The sequence below is a fragment of the Bemisia tabaci genome, chromosome 10 (assembly GCF_918797505.1).
Source record: "Bemisia tabaci chromosome 10, PGI_BMITA_v3".
In the NCBI taxonomy this organism is placed as follows: domain Eukaryota; kingdom Metazoa; phylum Arthropoda; class Insecta; order Hemiptera; family Aleyrodidae; genus Bemisia; species Bemisia tabaci.
This window is the reverse complement of record NC_092802.1, coordinates 7,422,176-7,437,172: the sequence shown is the minus strand read 5'-3', so window position 1 is coordinate 7,437,172 and position 14,997 is coordinate 7,422,176. Positions and strand designations below refer to the sequence as shown.

General features: G+C 44.2%; 1 protein-coding gene across 4 annotated transcripts in view; it reads left to right on the top strand.

Annotated features, from left to right (window-relative positions):
- The window catches only part of PRL-1 (protein-tyrosine phosphatase 4A family member PRL-1), a 148,357-nt gene that overhangs the window by 113,980 nt on the left and 19,380 nt on the right, over window positions 1-14,997 (top strand). For 3 of the 4 annotated variants that reach the window (XM_019040509.2, XM_019040511.2, XM_019040510.2), the window contains one exon: window positions 11,787-12,359. In XM_019040509.2, the coding sequence (XP_018896054.1) occupies window positions 12,243-12,359 (117 nt within the window). In that variant the 5' untranslated portion in view covers window positions 11,787-12,242. Of the gene's footprint in view, window positions 1-2,938; window positions 2,961-11,786; window positions 12,360-14,997 lie in introns of those variants that run through there. The other variant, XM_072305200.1, reaches the window with a different exon arrangement.

Here is a 14,997-nt window from a genome sequence, read left to right as displayed (position 1 = left end):
AAATTAAAGCCACATGACTTTATATCATGTCTTCTTTCACCCCGTTTATATTCGTGATGCAAATCGTCGTTTCCCGGACGAAGGAAAGTAACTACATTCCAAGGTTGCTAAATGGGTTTAAAAAATTGGATTTTTTGAATTCGCGATACTACTGATTTTCGCATGAGATGAGGTGAAAATCAGTGAAATTTTCAATTCGATTCCCAAGATTCTCCTGGTGAAAATGCAATTTGTGAGGGGACGTTTGGCAGCTTTGAAATATAGTTAGGTATTCTTACGTCAGAGAAACGATGAAGTGTGAAACATGGTGTCTACAAGTCCGGAAAGTCCGGAAACAGTACTGATTTTTTAAGGGCGGTCCGGAAGTACTGAAAAAGTGCGGAAATTCCGCAAAGTGGTCCGGAATTTTTCCATTTTTTGCCATTTTTGTCGCAATTTCAGCGAGAAATTGAAATTTTTCGAATTTCGTCAATTTGAGGTACTGCAAAAGTACCGAATTTTTCTGTTGAGATTTTACTGAATTTCTTGGGAATGTACTGAAAAAGTACTGAAGAAGCACTGATTTCTGGTCAGTCTGTTTTCGCAGACACCCTTGTGAAAGAATTTGGGCTGTGTTGATGACGTCAACCAAATCAGCTAGAATTTGAGGGAACTAGGATGGAAACAGAATCGAAGCACTGCCGTAGTAGTAAAAACATCGTATGAGTCATCAGACATTGCCAAATTTCCTTCGATAAACCACGAATTTTCAAGAAAATTTGTGAATATTTCTCCTCCGATTTTCACCGGATTTCGTTCGTAATTTGATACCAAACGTCTAAAAATTTCAGGGAAAAGAGTTTATGCTTTTTCACTCAGGACCAGAGACATTGGACCGATGTTTCGACCGTTGTTAACACGAAAGAAACTGAAGCTTTCTGTACTATTAAACAACACATTTAATTTATCAATTAATATAATTCAATAATTTCTCAATAATTATTAATTTTAATAATTAAATGCTATAAATTTAATTTAATCTGATTTACGAATGGTAGTGAAAACGTGGGTTTTTTTTAATTAGCGTCAACATTTTTTAGAATATTTATAACTTTCTTCAAAAATAAACATTGCCTCGTGACAATTTGGCAACGTTGGAATGTTTATACAGCGTTTTTACGTAGAACGGCAGAGGTGGAGGCCTGTGTCAATCCTTCCCCTCCCTTATCCCATTATCCACGGTGACCAACCAACCCCCGCTTGGGATATCAGGCGAAAATTCGAGGACCCTGGCCAGGTTAGGTCGGGCATCGACGAAATTCTTTGTTGAGGAGGCTCTGGCTGTTGCTAGGCAGTAAGCCTCCTCCCGGGGGACCGTTTAAGGCCGCGGGGTGGAGGGGGGAAGGGGGGAGGGGCCGTTATCCGCGCTGAAAGTGGGTGGCTTGGGCTTGGACCTGTCTGCTTCTATCTTTGTCGTTTCGCCCCGAGTCTAGACTCCCGCATCTGACACTCGATCGCGGTTGCCAAATTTTTTTATATAAAAAACGCGCAACATTTTTATATTTATTATTATTTTATTTTATTTTTATTTTTTTATGAGGCGTAATAGGACCGCTGAAACAGGGTGTCTAGCACCAGAATGTTCCCGATTTTCCCGATTCTATCGGGATTTAAGGTCAATCAAGATTTAATCCCGAATCCATCAGGATTTGAGAAAAAATCGGTCGTAAAATCAACATTTGACAAAATTCGGCCGTCCGATCGGATGTTTTTATCGAGCTATTTTTGTGAAGTTACATACGCCTCTTTTTCTCCGCAAAAAATCAGGATTTGATCAGGATTTGGAAAAATTATGAAATGAGGATTCAGTAGTCAAAAATCAGGAAAAATCAGGATTTCCCAAAATGAAAAAAAAACTAGACGGCCTGTGAAAGGAGCGAAACCACACCAGCTATTTCGAAATTTAACTGGGCAGCTTTTTAACTGGCAATTTTTTACGAGAGAACGTTTGTGCAGATTCCTTTGAAAATTTTAAGGAATTTGCTCCGTACTATGCAGAAGTTTCTCTGAAATTTGCACAAAAATCCGCACAACCGCTTTCATGTAAAAAATAATTTGCCAATTAAATTTATCATTATCTGATATGGCTTGCGTCCTTTCTACGTAAGGCGGTCTATTTTATATGAGCCGTAATAGGACCGCGTTAGGGGCTGATCCAGCAATCTGGCACTACAAGATTTCATCCATTTAAACCTACGTTAAATTATCGATTCTTGTCAGAGCACCTGGCCCTTTCAAGAATCGATGCATTTCCATATGTGCTGGTTACACGCTCAAATTTCCATCAATTTCCGATCAAATGGTGACAGGTGCACACCATCTACCATCAAACTTCTGCGGCCTGCAAAAATTTGATGATAGATGATGGAGCTGTGGGGCTCATCCTTCATCTGATTTCCACACAACCGTGCTTATTTCATGCTTATTTCAATCAACACGTTGTTTGAATTAATTTTACTTATCAATCTAGATAACTATCGACCGCCATCTTGGTCATCATTTTGATCGGAATTTGACGGAAATTTGAGCGTGTAACCAGGCCAATAGGTTTGAATGGAGAAAAAACAACGTCGCCAACTTGCCGGACGCCAATGTGCCAAAACTTCTTAAATGTAGAGCCCGTTGGAGGGGCCCGTCGAGGGGCCGAGCTCAAGTGATAGGGCATAGGGAGCCTCGCGACGGCGAAGATGTCAATTATTAATTCAGTTTAATTAGGGCGATTAAGACCATAAACGCCCGTAGAGACCTCTCCGGCACGAGGGAGGGTGTGTCCGCATCCCGTGCCCATCGCATCGCACTCCCGACCGCCAGAATCGAACCAGTCCTGTTCTACGCCTCGAGTTAAAAGTCCCAAGTCAGTGCGCTTCTCCTGGTTCGCGTTCGCTGGTTTTTGAAAGTTTCGCTGTGATTTGAAGAAAAAGGTGGGTGCTTTTGTCATTGTTTTGGTCGAAAAAACGTTGGGAGAACCTGGGGGGCTGCCGCTGCCCCCCCCCCCCCCCCCTGCAAAAAATTGAACCGAGCAGGTCCTGAGGACCTGCTCGGTCCTCCTCTAAAATGTACGAGATCTTACAAATCAAGCCAGGGTTGCTAGAGTCAGGGAATACCGGAAAAGCCGGGAAATGTCAGGGAATTATAAAAAGTCTGGGAAAATGTCGCAGGCGTCAGAGAAAAATTGGGAATATACCTTCTTTCGTTTTTTAGAGTGGATTTGACGTATCTAGAGCAACGAATTTCACCTGGAAACTAGTTCAAATTCAAATTATGTCTATTTGGTCCTATGGCATATCCTCAATTGTCAGGGAATTTTACTTAAATGTGTCAGGAAAATCGGGTCAGTGTTAGGGAATTTCATTTTCTAAATTTTGTGGCAACCCTGCCAAGTGGACCGCGCTTAGCAGAAAGGACCCAAGCCACAGCACCTATTGACAAATTTAACCGGGCAATTCAATGTTTTACAAGAGAACAGTTTTGCGGATTCCTTTGACAATTTTAAGGAATTCGAATTCGCTCCGTACTACGCAGAAAATTCACTGACATTAGCACAAAAATCCGCACAACTGTTCTCTGAACTGAACTGAACCTGTTTTTTTGTAAAAAAATTGTATTGCCCAGTTAAATTTGGCAAAAGCTGATGTGGCTTGGTTCCTTTCTGCTTTACGTGGTTTATATTGGAAATCCAACTTAAACTAGTGGCTCGGCGCCTCGGCGCGCACGTCAGCCGGAAAATTCACGTCCTGTGTTAGGTAGCCACTCGAGTCCGCAGTTTGCCAGGACCTCCAGATCCCTGCACCTGCTCACCTGCGTCCCGGAACAATTTCCCGACCCCGGGAAAGCGGGAACTCGGAAAATACCGGTGGGGGAGGGGGGAGCGGTATCGCGGCCCTGTCTACTCTCCTCACCTCTCACCTTTCGGCCCGCACTCGCATCCATGCGCGTGACCCCCCCCCCCCCTATACCCCCCCTTAGCGCCCCCGACCGTCCCCCTGACCTTACAGCCCCTCGCCCCCCCCTTATCCGTTGCATTTCGCTCGCAGATCGATCGAACGCAGCTCCGACACCCCCCCCCCCTTGGGTCGTCTTCGACCGCAACTTGAAAACCATCCGGGGGGGGGGGGGCGCCGTGCCCTGTGTCCTTTCGCCCTTTTTCCGCGTCATTTCCGCGCTGCATCCGCGGCCCGGTTCGCGGAACTCCGAAGCGGGAACGCGGAAGTTTTCCGGCGCACGGATTTTCCGGGAATTTTCCTCGAGCTCCTCCGGAATTCTGACGGTTCCTCGAATTGAATCGGAACTTTGTTTAATTTTGAACAGGTTGCTCCTCTGTGCGCTGTGTTCCTTATAGTTATCTCGTAATCGTGGCTTGGAAACTGACTGTGCCAAGTACGCGAAATTACGCGGCGTTAATTTTGTGGATTCCTGAAATCTTCCTTGAAAACTTCACACTCCTCTCTATAATATTCTGGATGGTTTGCTTTATTCAGTATAATCTCCGTCTAACTTGATCCTTACTTCCCGCATTTCGTAACGAGGGATTTAGAGCTGTGTTGGTTTCCAAGGAACTCCGCCGTCCAAAATTAAAATACCGTGCCTCCATTCGACGTTTTTCTTTCGACTTTTTTTTGAAAAAATTCGGAGTTACAGCACTGGAAAAAAACACATTGGATCTAGAGTCCAGTCTCTTAAAAACACCGACAAGACAAAATACTCTTTAACCCCCTCTACAACCCCTTCTTCTTCTTTAAACCCCTCTGCAACCAAAGTAAAGATTGGCGCTTACGTGATTTGGAAAGTAATCTGTCCTTCAGAAACAACATACGTGATGTTTCTGAGCGTTTGCTGTCCGTAAAAATCGGGGAAATATCAGGGTATTCGGTCGTGGATCAGGACCTTCTGAATGATTTTTCAAACATTCGATTCCTTTCGTTTTGTTTTGTTTTGTTTTGTTTTTTTTTTTTCAATCAAACGAGTGTCAATTGATTCGCGCCAAAAATCAGGAAATCTCCTCTAAAACATCAGAAAAAATCAAGGAAATCCAAAATTTCCTTTGGAGTCAGGCGCTTTTGTGAGTAAGCCGAAAATTGGACCGAGTTGAACGGAGAGGAACCAAGCCACATAAAGTTGAAACGAAGAAAAATATGTTCGAAGTCTCATTCCTCCATAAGGCTCGATGTTGAAAATAAACTTTAACCCCTCTTAACACAGACTAATTTTTTTTCTCGACTCTGAGTCTTTGGCAGGGGAATATATACGACTTGTAGAACTCAAAAACATTCTTATAACCCTCATTTTTTCCGAAAATGTGGGTTGGTTCTTTTCTAACGAGCTCGGTCCAATTGGACTACATTTTGCAATTTGGAACTATAAATTCTAGCCCGGTTTAAAAACAACATATGTGCCATTAGTTACCCTATGCTTATAAGTGTTTTTCCACAAGAGCCAGAATTTATAGTTCCAAATTGCAAAATGCAGTCCAATTGTTCTTCCTAATTGTAAAATTTAGTGCAGGTTTTTGACTTTTTTCATATCTTCGTGCACCATCACGGGCTCGTCTATTATCCTGCCCGACTGCCCTCCAGCGACTGATCGATAAAACTGCGTCCCAGCCCCCACCCCCCACCCACCTCTTCGTTATACATCCGTCTATCCTCATCCATCCCTCACGCCACTCCAGTTTCGCATTCCTGCAGGCGCATCAGCCTCATCTGTGTCCAACAGACTGCAACATCACCCCTCTCCCCTCTAACCCCTCGCTAAGGGGGATGGGGGGCTGTCCCAGTTCCTAGTTGGGCCACGTCTTTGAAACGCTTCTCTACCCCGCGGTGACGCAACCCTTCGCTCCGCGTTTACGTCACGCAAAGCAACCCCTTCCCCGAGGGGAGGGTTTTCATCCGCCTACTGCGAGTGTTATGTAAAGTGCAGCTTGACCGCGTTGCCAGCTCTGTCCGAAAATGCGGCCGTTTTCCTCCCGTTTTCGGTTTTAATCGAGAGAAATCCGTCCGATATGACGTCATCATCCCGAGCTGTTTTTTTTTCCTCGAGCGAATTTTCCTTCGAAGCGTGTTCTGCCACGAGGAGAGCTTTCGCCGCCGCACACTGGACCGAGTCAATTTGAGAATTCGGACGAAATTTGGAAACTTTGAAAGCTTATATTTTCGAAATTATGATACTTTAAAGTCCAAGATAGGTTTCTGAAGGGTTTTTCGTGAAAATCCGCATTAGGAAGCACTCCTTGAAATTGAACTTGATACGAAAAAAAACGTCAATATTCGAAATTTTAGCCAAAAAATTCATGTCTAACCAGGGTGTCTTGCCACCAGGAGAACCGGGAAACGTCAGGGATTTTTTTTTTGGGGGGGTGTCAGGGAAATCAGGGAAAACATCGGGGAATCTGCAAAAATTCGGCATGGCAGGAAATTTTATTTTGCAAGCTATTTTCGTGTCAGGGAAAAGTCAGGGATATCGAAAAGCTCGGATTTTACGGAAAATGTTTCGCGAATTTTACTCAATCTTGCGGAAATGTCTACCAAAATTTCTACCAGAATTTCTGCTGATGTCATTTAAATTTTGAAAATGATGCAATAATATATCGCATAAGTTTAGGCTTCATATATTTTGCTCTATTTTTTACACCAATATTCCTAACATGAAAGAAATTCTCACTTACATCCAATCAGTTCAACCGTGTCGAAAAATGAGGAATATTTCTCCTATTTGTCAGATAAGTGTCAGGGAATTATTTTCCCCTCTATCAAGGAATTTTGAATTTTTCCCCAGTTTTTTGGCCGTTTTTGTCAGGGGAATCAGGAAAACGTCAGGGTATTTTATTTTTGAAATTGCTTGACATCCTGTATTAGCTCATTCCATTGTGCGCCGGGTTCGGTTTCTCTCAGAGCTCTCGGTAAATATTTCCATTTGAGTCTGCATCGGAGATGTTATTTTTTCAAAGTGATATTTCGCGGATCGAGACGTTTCGTTTTGCCCTGTGGGTGGTTTTGATGAGTGAATGGCGCATAATTTCCCCGAGAATATCATCTTGGAGGCTGCGGTAATTCTTTATTTTCTAAAATTACTTTTTAAATTTTTCTCTCTCTTTTATTTCATCCCCCCCTCTTTTCCCCCTTTTCATGGAATGGAATGAAACGTTGCACCTACTTGGGTCGTTGGGTGCAGAAATAACATTTCTCGCACTGAAAAAAAAACTGCGGCCCGGAACTTACGGCCTCTGAGTCCGGAACGGACGGTTTGTCTATATAGGCTGTAATGTTTTTTTCAGTGCGGTAACGGTGCTTCAGAATCTCCAGTGCTAATTTTATTTTCGAACACTGGAAAAAAACACATTGGATCTGGAGTCCAGACTCTTGAAAACATTGACAAGAAAAAGGACTCTTGATTCAATTAGATTTAAGCTTAAAATCAAGAACTTAGCCTCTTAATTTGAGCGGATTTCCTTTTGATTTAAGCTTAAATCTGATTGAACCAGGAGTCCTTTTTCTTGTCAATGTTTTCAAGAGTCTGGACTCTAGATCCAATGTGTTTTTTTTTCCAGTGTACCGTCCACGTTCCGGGCTGAGAGGTCGAAAGTTCCAGGCGTAGCGCCCAGAGCAATCAGAGCTACGGCTCCAGAACCCGGAACTTGCGGCCTCTGAGCCCGGGACGGACGGTTTGTCTATGTAGCCCGCAACTTTTTTTAAGCTCAGTAGCGGTGCTTCAGAATCTCTAGTTCTAATTTTACTTTCGAGAAACCGGGAAACAATCGCGATAAAACGATGCGTACTTTGCAGTTGCAACGTCCCTGAGTGATCACCTCAGCTTCATGCAGGGGCGAGGCGTGAATGGTCGACTACCGATATTTCTCCATTCGAAGCTATGGTAAAAAATCGACTATTAAAGCGCTCGTTGCGAACACCCTGTTTATCGATCCTTTTCCATAAGTTTGAATGGCAGATCAATCGATATATCGAAAAGCACGCCACGCCACTGACTTCATTGTCGCGGGGCGCCGGCGCGGTGTGGCGTGGCGGAAATTGAAAACTGAGAAAACGAAAGAAAAAAAAACAACCGATTTTCAAGGTTAACGCCGGTAACGCGTGCGCCGCGCCGCGGTTTAACGCGGAGTAACGTAACACGAGCCCGCCCGTAAATTGATAGTTATCGCGGTGCGGTGCAATTGGACGTACTTCTATCAAACGGAACTATGTGCAGTGTGACGTGAGCCCTGTTATGCAAAAATTCTTATGGGTCTCAGGGCTCATGTCTTAATGCTTATAGTTCAGTTTGGCGGAAATAGTCCAATTGGACCAAGTCGAGAGGAGTAAACCTATCCATGCGGGCGTTCCGCACGAGTTCTCCTACGCGTGTCTTCCTGCGAGGTTTAGGGCGCGTGTAATGGGGTAGTTAGGAGCTTTTTACTCTGCGTCGTTCGATTGGCGCATGGCGCTCTGATTGATATTGGTGTGTTCTTAGATTTCGTCGTTTCCCGAATGAAGAGACGTAGTACCAGTTTCAAAATTTATTGACGGCGTTTTTCCCAGGGATGCCACAGTCAGGGAAGACCGGAAAATATCAGGGAATTTTAAAAAGTCAGAGAAAACCTGGAAATGTCAGGGAAAATGATGAAAGTGTCAGGAAAAATGATGAAAGTGTCAGGAAATATGATGAAGCTGTTCAGGAAAATGAATGAAGTGCCAGGGATAATGTTTTAATTCACCTTTATTCCCTTTCTATATTGGATTTGACGTCCGGAAAAACAAATTTTGCGTGAATACTATTCCGAATTATGTATTTTTAACCATCTTGAATATTTTCAATTGTCTGGGAAATTCACTCAAACGTGTCAGGAAAATCAGGGAAATGTCAGGGAATTTCATTTTCTAAATTTTGCGGCAACTCTGGAACCATCTTGCATATCTTCAATTGTCTGGAAAATTTCCTCAAATGTGTCAGGAAAATCAAGGAAATGCCAGGGAATTTCATTTTTTAAATTTTGTGGCAACTCTGTTTTCATTTTTCGTCCTGAACTTAAACTTATTCACTTATCATCCAGCCATCGCTCATAAAACTAATGACTGAACTTACAGCTGATAGCTTCACCGATTATATCCAGCCAATCACGTCTAGGCTTGTAGTCTCACCACCTGTGACGTCAGCAAGCCTGTATAAACGTGCCCTGCCTGTTTTTCGAGGCTCTTTTCAATCGACGACTCCCGGGAAGTGTGACATTGATCTTGTGAATTTCGAGTAAAACCTAAAGTACAATACACTAAAGTACAATACACAAGTACAATACCTTCAATACACTCAATTCCCCCGGTCCTTAAATTCGTTCTCTTAAAATTTCTCAAGCTCTTCCACCTTAAAACTATTTCATCTCTTTGATGCCATCGGAATACGTCCTTCTTATCTAACATGGCAAGGTATTTCTCGGAAAAAAAGAGGTAGGTGTTGTTGGATGATATATATATGCGCATTTCCAATTAATTCTGATTGTACCCCAAATTAATATGGTTGTACCCCAATAGTTTAGGTTACTAACCCAACTTTAGTCGCTCATATCAAGCAACAAATTGGGGTAGTACCACAATGTCAGGGAATAACCCCCAACACTTGTTTCCGTGTAGTCTTTTTTAGATGAGCAAATGTAATAAATTTGTCTTGAACGCCGGAGGAAAATTTAGATTCTTCCTAAATGATGTTCCATGAAGTTCATTCCTCTGAACATTTGCGCCAAGAAAAGACCAGGAATCGTTCTCAACAGATAGGGAAATCACGGAACTTGACAATCCAAGTGGACTACATCCTGCAATGGGAAACTACATTTTCTGGCTCATCGATTAAAACACTCATGACTCGTGTGCATAGGGAAACTGAAGGCACATACGTTATTTTTGAACTTAGTCAGAAATTGTAGTTCCTAATTGCAAAATGTTGACCAAGTCTAGACACCAGGCTCTTTGGTCTATTGATTGTGTTGTGTGTGCATCAATCGGTGGCGTGGCGTGTCTCGCCATAAATCTATTGATCTGCCATATAAACCCATGGAAAAAGATCGATGAACCGGGTGTGGCAATGACCACCATAATAATCGATTCTTTACCATAGCTTCAAATGGGAAATATCGGTAATCGATCATTCACGCCTCGCCACTGACATGAACGGTCACTTTTCCTCGTTGAGGCGCTAATTTCATTCGCGGCTCCGTCAAATCGTCACCCCTCTGACGTAAGGGTGTATGTAGATTTCTCCTTGAGCCCCAGAAAGCACGGATTTATTTGTAAAACAGAGCTCAAGTGGAAGTCGAGATACGTACTCCCTTACGTCAGAGGTGCGACGAAATGTCAAAGCGGGTCGTTTACTGGAAAGGAGGAGGGAGAACCTGCACAGGCACAAGTGCGATTGTCCTGCGGGTCGATTGTTGATTAGTTATCGAGACCTTGATCGATACATATCATTGCCAAAATAGGGACATATCGATCGAGTTGATTCGATAACGAATCAAGGATCGATCCGCAGGGTCATCTTGGCGTAATAGGCCGTGACGTCATGCTTGCCAGCGCTGAGGGTCTTCATTTTGTAGGAAACCAGGGAAATGTATTGAGCTGGCGTGGAAACTCCTCCAATCACATTTCGTCGCCATCGTTTAAGCGGCAGATACACCTGAGAGTTGAAAGTGCTTGTTGAACTTGAAACACCAATAGGAAACCAGGATTTCGATCGCTCGACGTCGAGCTATCAAAATTCTCCTTGCCTATTGGTGTTTCCCTTTCAACAAGCGCTTGTAATTCGCAGATGTATCTGAACCCCTAGCGATATCTTGGACAACGAGTGAATTGAAGCTCCAAGCTCCATGTTCTTTCTTGGGAAAGCTGAAAAGTCTAAAAAAGTGACGTCTATACCTCACGAAAAGCTCGACAAGCTATTTTCGCTTAAACAGGGTGTCAGGCGTCAGGAAAAACCGATAATTCTGCAAAATATCAGGAAATTCGATGGTGTCAGGAGAAATCAAGAAAATATCAGGATGATCGGTCATGGATTTTTAAGAGTCTGGACTCCAGATCCAAGAGGAATTTTTCCAATGATGTCTGGGGGGTAAGGGAAGTATCGGAATCTCCCCTGGGTCTTCGAGTCCAATTTCCACTTCCAAGTTTCCTACCATTTCCTGGAATTCCAGCTTTTTTCGGAATATTCCCGGAATTTCAGGGTTTTTCGTTAGTTTGACCGATTATTTATCAAATTTGAGGATTTTTTGATCGAATTTGTCGACTTTCGGAACTGAATCCGGACGTATCTCGGAACTTTTTCCTGGAACTTTTGACAGTATCGGAATTTTTCTCGGAACTTCTGGAAATCGGTACTAATTCCGAAAACCCCGGAATCTGTGGCAAAGTAAAATGGCAGCACTATCTTCGAGGGGAAAGGGGACGCTCCCTATAACCTCCCCCTTGGACCTGCTTTGAATAGTCCGGCCTGAACCGGCTGAGCTCCGGCTGAGTCCGGCTGAACTCCGGTCCTGGAAACCGTGAGTACTTACGGGTTATATACATACAGTCCGCGTTCCGGGCTCAGAGGTCGAAAGTTCCGGGCGTTGCACCCGGAGCTGTCGAAGCTACGGCTCCAGCACCCGGGACTTTCGACCTCTGAGCCCGGGATGTCGACGCAGTCCGTACTTTTTTTTTTTTAGTGTGCCCATGCTCCTCGTGTCTTGTAGCTATTGGCAATGGCTAATGAATGTGTTTATCTTTTTTATGTTTCAGAACGCGCGTGAGCTTAGCTGTCTCCCCTTGATGGAGTTTCAGCTGGATAGCAGCGAGTACTGCCAGGCCCAACACAAATAAGCGGCGCGACCCCGAGCCCGGCCCCAGGGTCCGATCAGGAGCCAAGCTGCAGCCCCGACGATCCGCTCCCCCCTAGGCTTTTCAAATCCCCCGCCCGCTGCCCGGATCCGCCTCGCACCGCGTCGCTTCTTCCGCCAGCCTGGTCCTAGACCGACCGAACGGCCCCCCCGGCCCCGTTGATGGGTTGAAACCACGGCTGGACTGGTTGATCTGGACGGTGCGTAACATCCCCTGCTCAAGCGTCACAACCCCACCCCCCATCCCACCCCCCGCCTCATCTCATCTCATCACTCAAACCACACCACTCTCCGCGGTGCGAGTTCCTCCAGGAGCAGAGTCGGCTAGCGCGCTCTGGTGGCACCCGAGCGGAACTACATGAAAATGACGCGCATCGAGGACATCCGACCCGGGCCGTGCTTCATCGAGTACAAAGGATATAAATTTCTCATCACAGACAGGCCTAACGATAGGAATCTGCCAAACTACATTGCGGTGAGTTTCTTTCTATTTATATTCTGTACTATCTTCACACGTACTCTGTAACCAGGGGAGAGGACGAAAGTGTCGGCAATTTTGAGGTTAGAGCCTGTCACAGGATCAAAGCAGAGCCCTCAAAATGGCTCATCGATGGCATTTTGTACCGTTAGCCTCTCAAAGATCGTTAGCCCGACAATTTTGAGGTACGATGTGTTCGGAACAAATCATAGATCACATCTTGAAAGTTTCAAGGAATTTCAAGCACAACTGGCTAAGAAATTAAAGAGTAAGTGCCACTTTGAGAACTCTCCTTTGATGGTGCGACACGGCTGGACGTAGGTTGCAGCTTTTATCGTCTCATCCTCAAAATCTGATAATGAAATGGGTTTTTGAGGGAGTTTTAACGAAAATTAAGGGTTTAACCATGAAACTTACATGGTGAACCCGAGGTTTTTTACCTGGACACAGATTTTCTAAGGCCGTTTAAGTTTGGTACAAATCCGAAAACAATGAAAAAGTCCTTCAAGAAACCATGGAAACCTCCAGTCTATATAGGTATGCTATGCTATCGGTTTCCCTATGCAGAACAACATGCAGAAAGGTACTTCTATGGAAGAGCCAGAGACAGTGGTTTCGTATTGTAACGTGTAATGCACTGGAGTATTGGCTTCTAGATTTCCAGAGAATTATACATAATCAGGAGACGTGTTAACGCCTTACCCCCGAGCTAAAAGAAATAATTGCGATTTAAACAGCAGCGAAACTTGAAAACTCCTCCTCCAGCTTGCCTTACAAAAAAACAATTCGCTCGCGGCGGAAATAAGTTAGACCGTGACGCACTTCACCTCGGCTCGGCTTGGTCGGATAAATAAGTGACGTCTCCGTGACGTCATCGGCCCGACCAACGGCAGACACCCAATGTTTACTCTACTGCAGCGCTCGCACCTGTGTCCCCGGTCGGTCGCAGCCCCCCCCCCCCTCCCCCTCCCCCCAACCTCCACTTCTATTTTTGGCATTGACGCCCGCGACAGCCTCGTCGAGCCCCCGTCGAGCACCTGGGCTCCCGTGCTTGGGAAAAACGTGGTATGAGAGTTCGGACGTCGCCAAATTTCCGTCATTAAAAAGGACATTTTGTTTCAAAAAAGAGAGAAGGCCTGTTCTGCCGTGTTAAAGAGGAACGCCGTACACAGAAAAAAAAAACACATTGGATCTAGAGTGCAGGCTCTTGAGAACATTGACAAGAAAAAGGACTCTTGACTCAATCGGATTTAAGCTTAAATCAAAAGGAAATCCGCTCAAATTAAGAGGCTTGGTTCTTGATTTAAGCCTAATTCTGATGGAATCAAGAGTATTTTGTCTTGTCGATGTTTTTAAGAGTCTGGACTCTGTTGTAGGGCGCATTTTGTTTTTTTACCTCGGCTATACTTATCGTCTGGCTTTATTCTCTTTCGTTGTCTCTTCCTCCCTCCTGATTTCTTCTCTTGTTTCCATCTTGACTGAAGAAGAGGGCCATGCCACCATGCCCCCCCTCCCTTCACGCCCCGGCAACTAAAGCTACTTTGCGGTTTTGTGTTGTTTTTTGTTTTATTTTATTTCGAGGAAAACCGCGAAGGCATTTCCGTCGGAATCTTATCTGGAGGGGTTTTCGGCATCCGGTTGGGTAAGTCATGACGGACCCGCCGCCGCCGAGAGGTGGGGGGGGGGGTCTGGGGGGGGGGGGCTTGCATCGGGGCCCAATGATGAAGTGGATCCCGTTTATGAATCGGAGGAGGAACTTAGTCGAGATGAATGGGTTTTTTCTTGCTTTTACTGCCGCCGACTAGACAGTACCGTGTTGCCAGGTCCATACACTGATTCAGTAGCTATGTCAATACACAACAGAAACAAAAACAGAAAGAAATGGCCCGATCTGTATGTAATAAGGTGGTAAAATGATGCTCAGTAGCTCTGTCAATACACAAGAGAAGAAAAACAGTAAGAAATGGCCCGATCTGTATGAAGCAAGGTGGTAAAACGATGCTAGGTCCACACCATTTCGCGGGGAAAACAAAGCCAAAATGTTCGAAAAAATTTCAATTAGAGCTCAACAATTTTTGATTCTAATTGAGCATATGTGAAACTTTTTGGCTCTGTTTTCCGCGCGAAATGGTACGGATCTAGCACCATTTCACCACCTCGTCAATACACAAGGTGACTTCTTTCAGTTAAACCGGGAAAATCGGAAATATCAAGAAATTCGATGTTTGAAGAAAAATCGGGAAAATTTGCGATGAATCAGGAAATCCTAGTGCTTCAAGCATTTTTCATTTCAGTTAAGCAACACGGATAAGAAAAAAGCACAAGTTTGTTGTTTTTTATGAACATTTCCAATCAATTGTGGTAGTACACGAATTAATCGTGGTCGTTCCCAAATAAATTAGGTTACTAACCCAAATGTTGCGGTACTACCCTACCTTGAGTTGAGGTTCTACCACAATTGATTAGAAATATCCGCATCATCCAACAAATTGTGGCAGTACCACAATCTTAGGGGATAACCCCTAACACTTTTTTTCCGTGAGATGTGTTGATTTTTTAAATCAAACGAGTGTCAATTTACTCTCGCGACATATCAGGAAAAAATCGGGAAAGTCCAAAGTTAAAAAAGTGGATA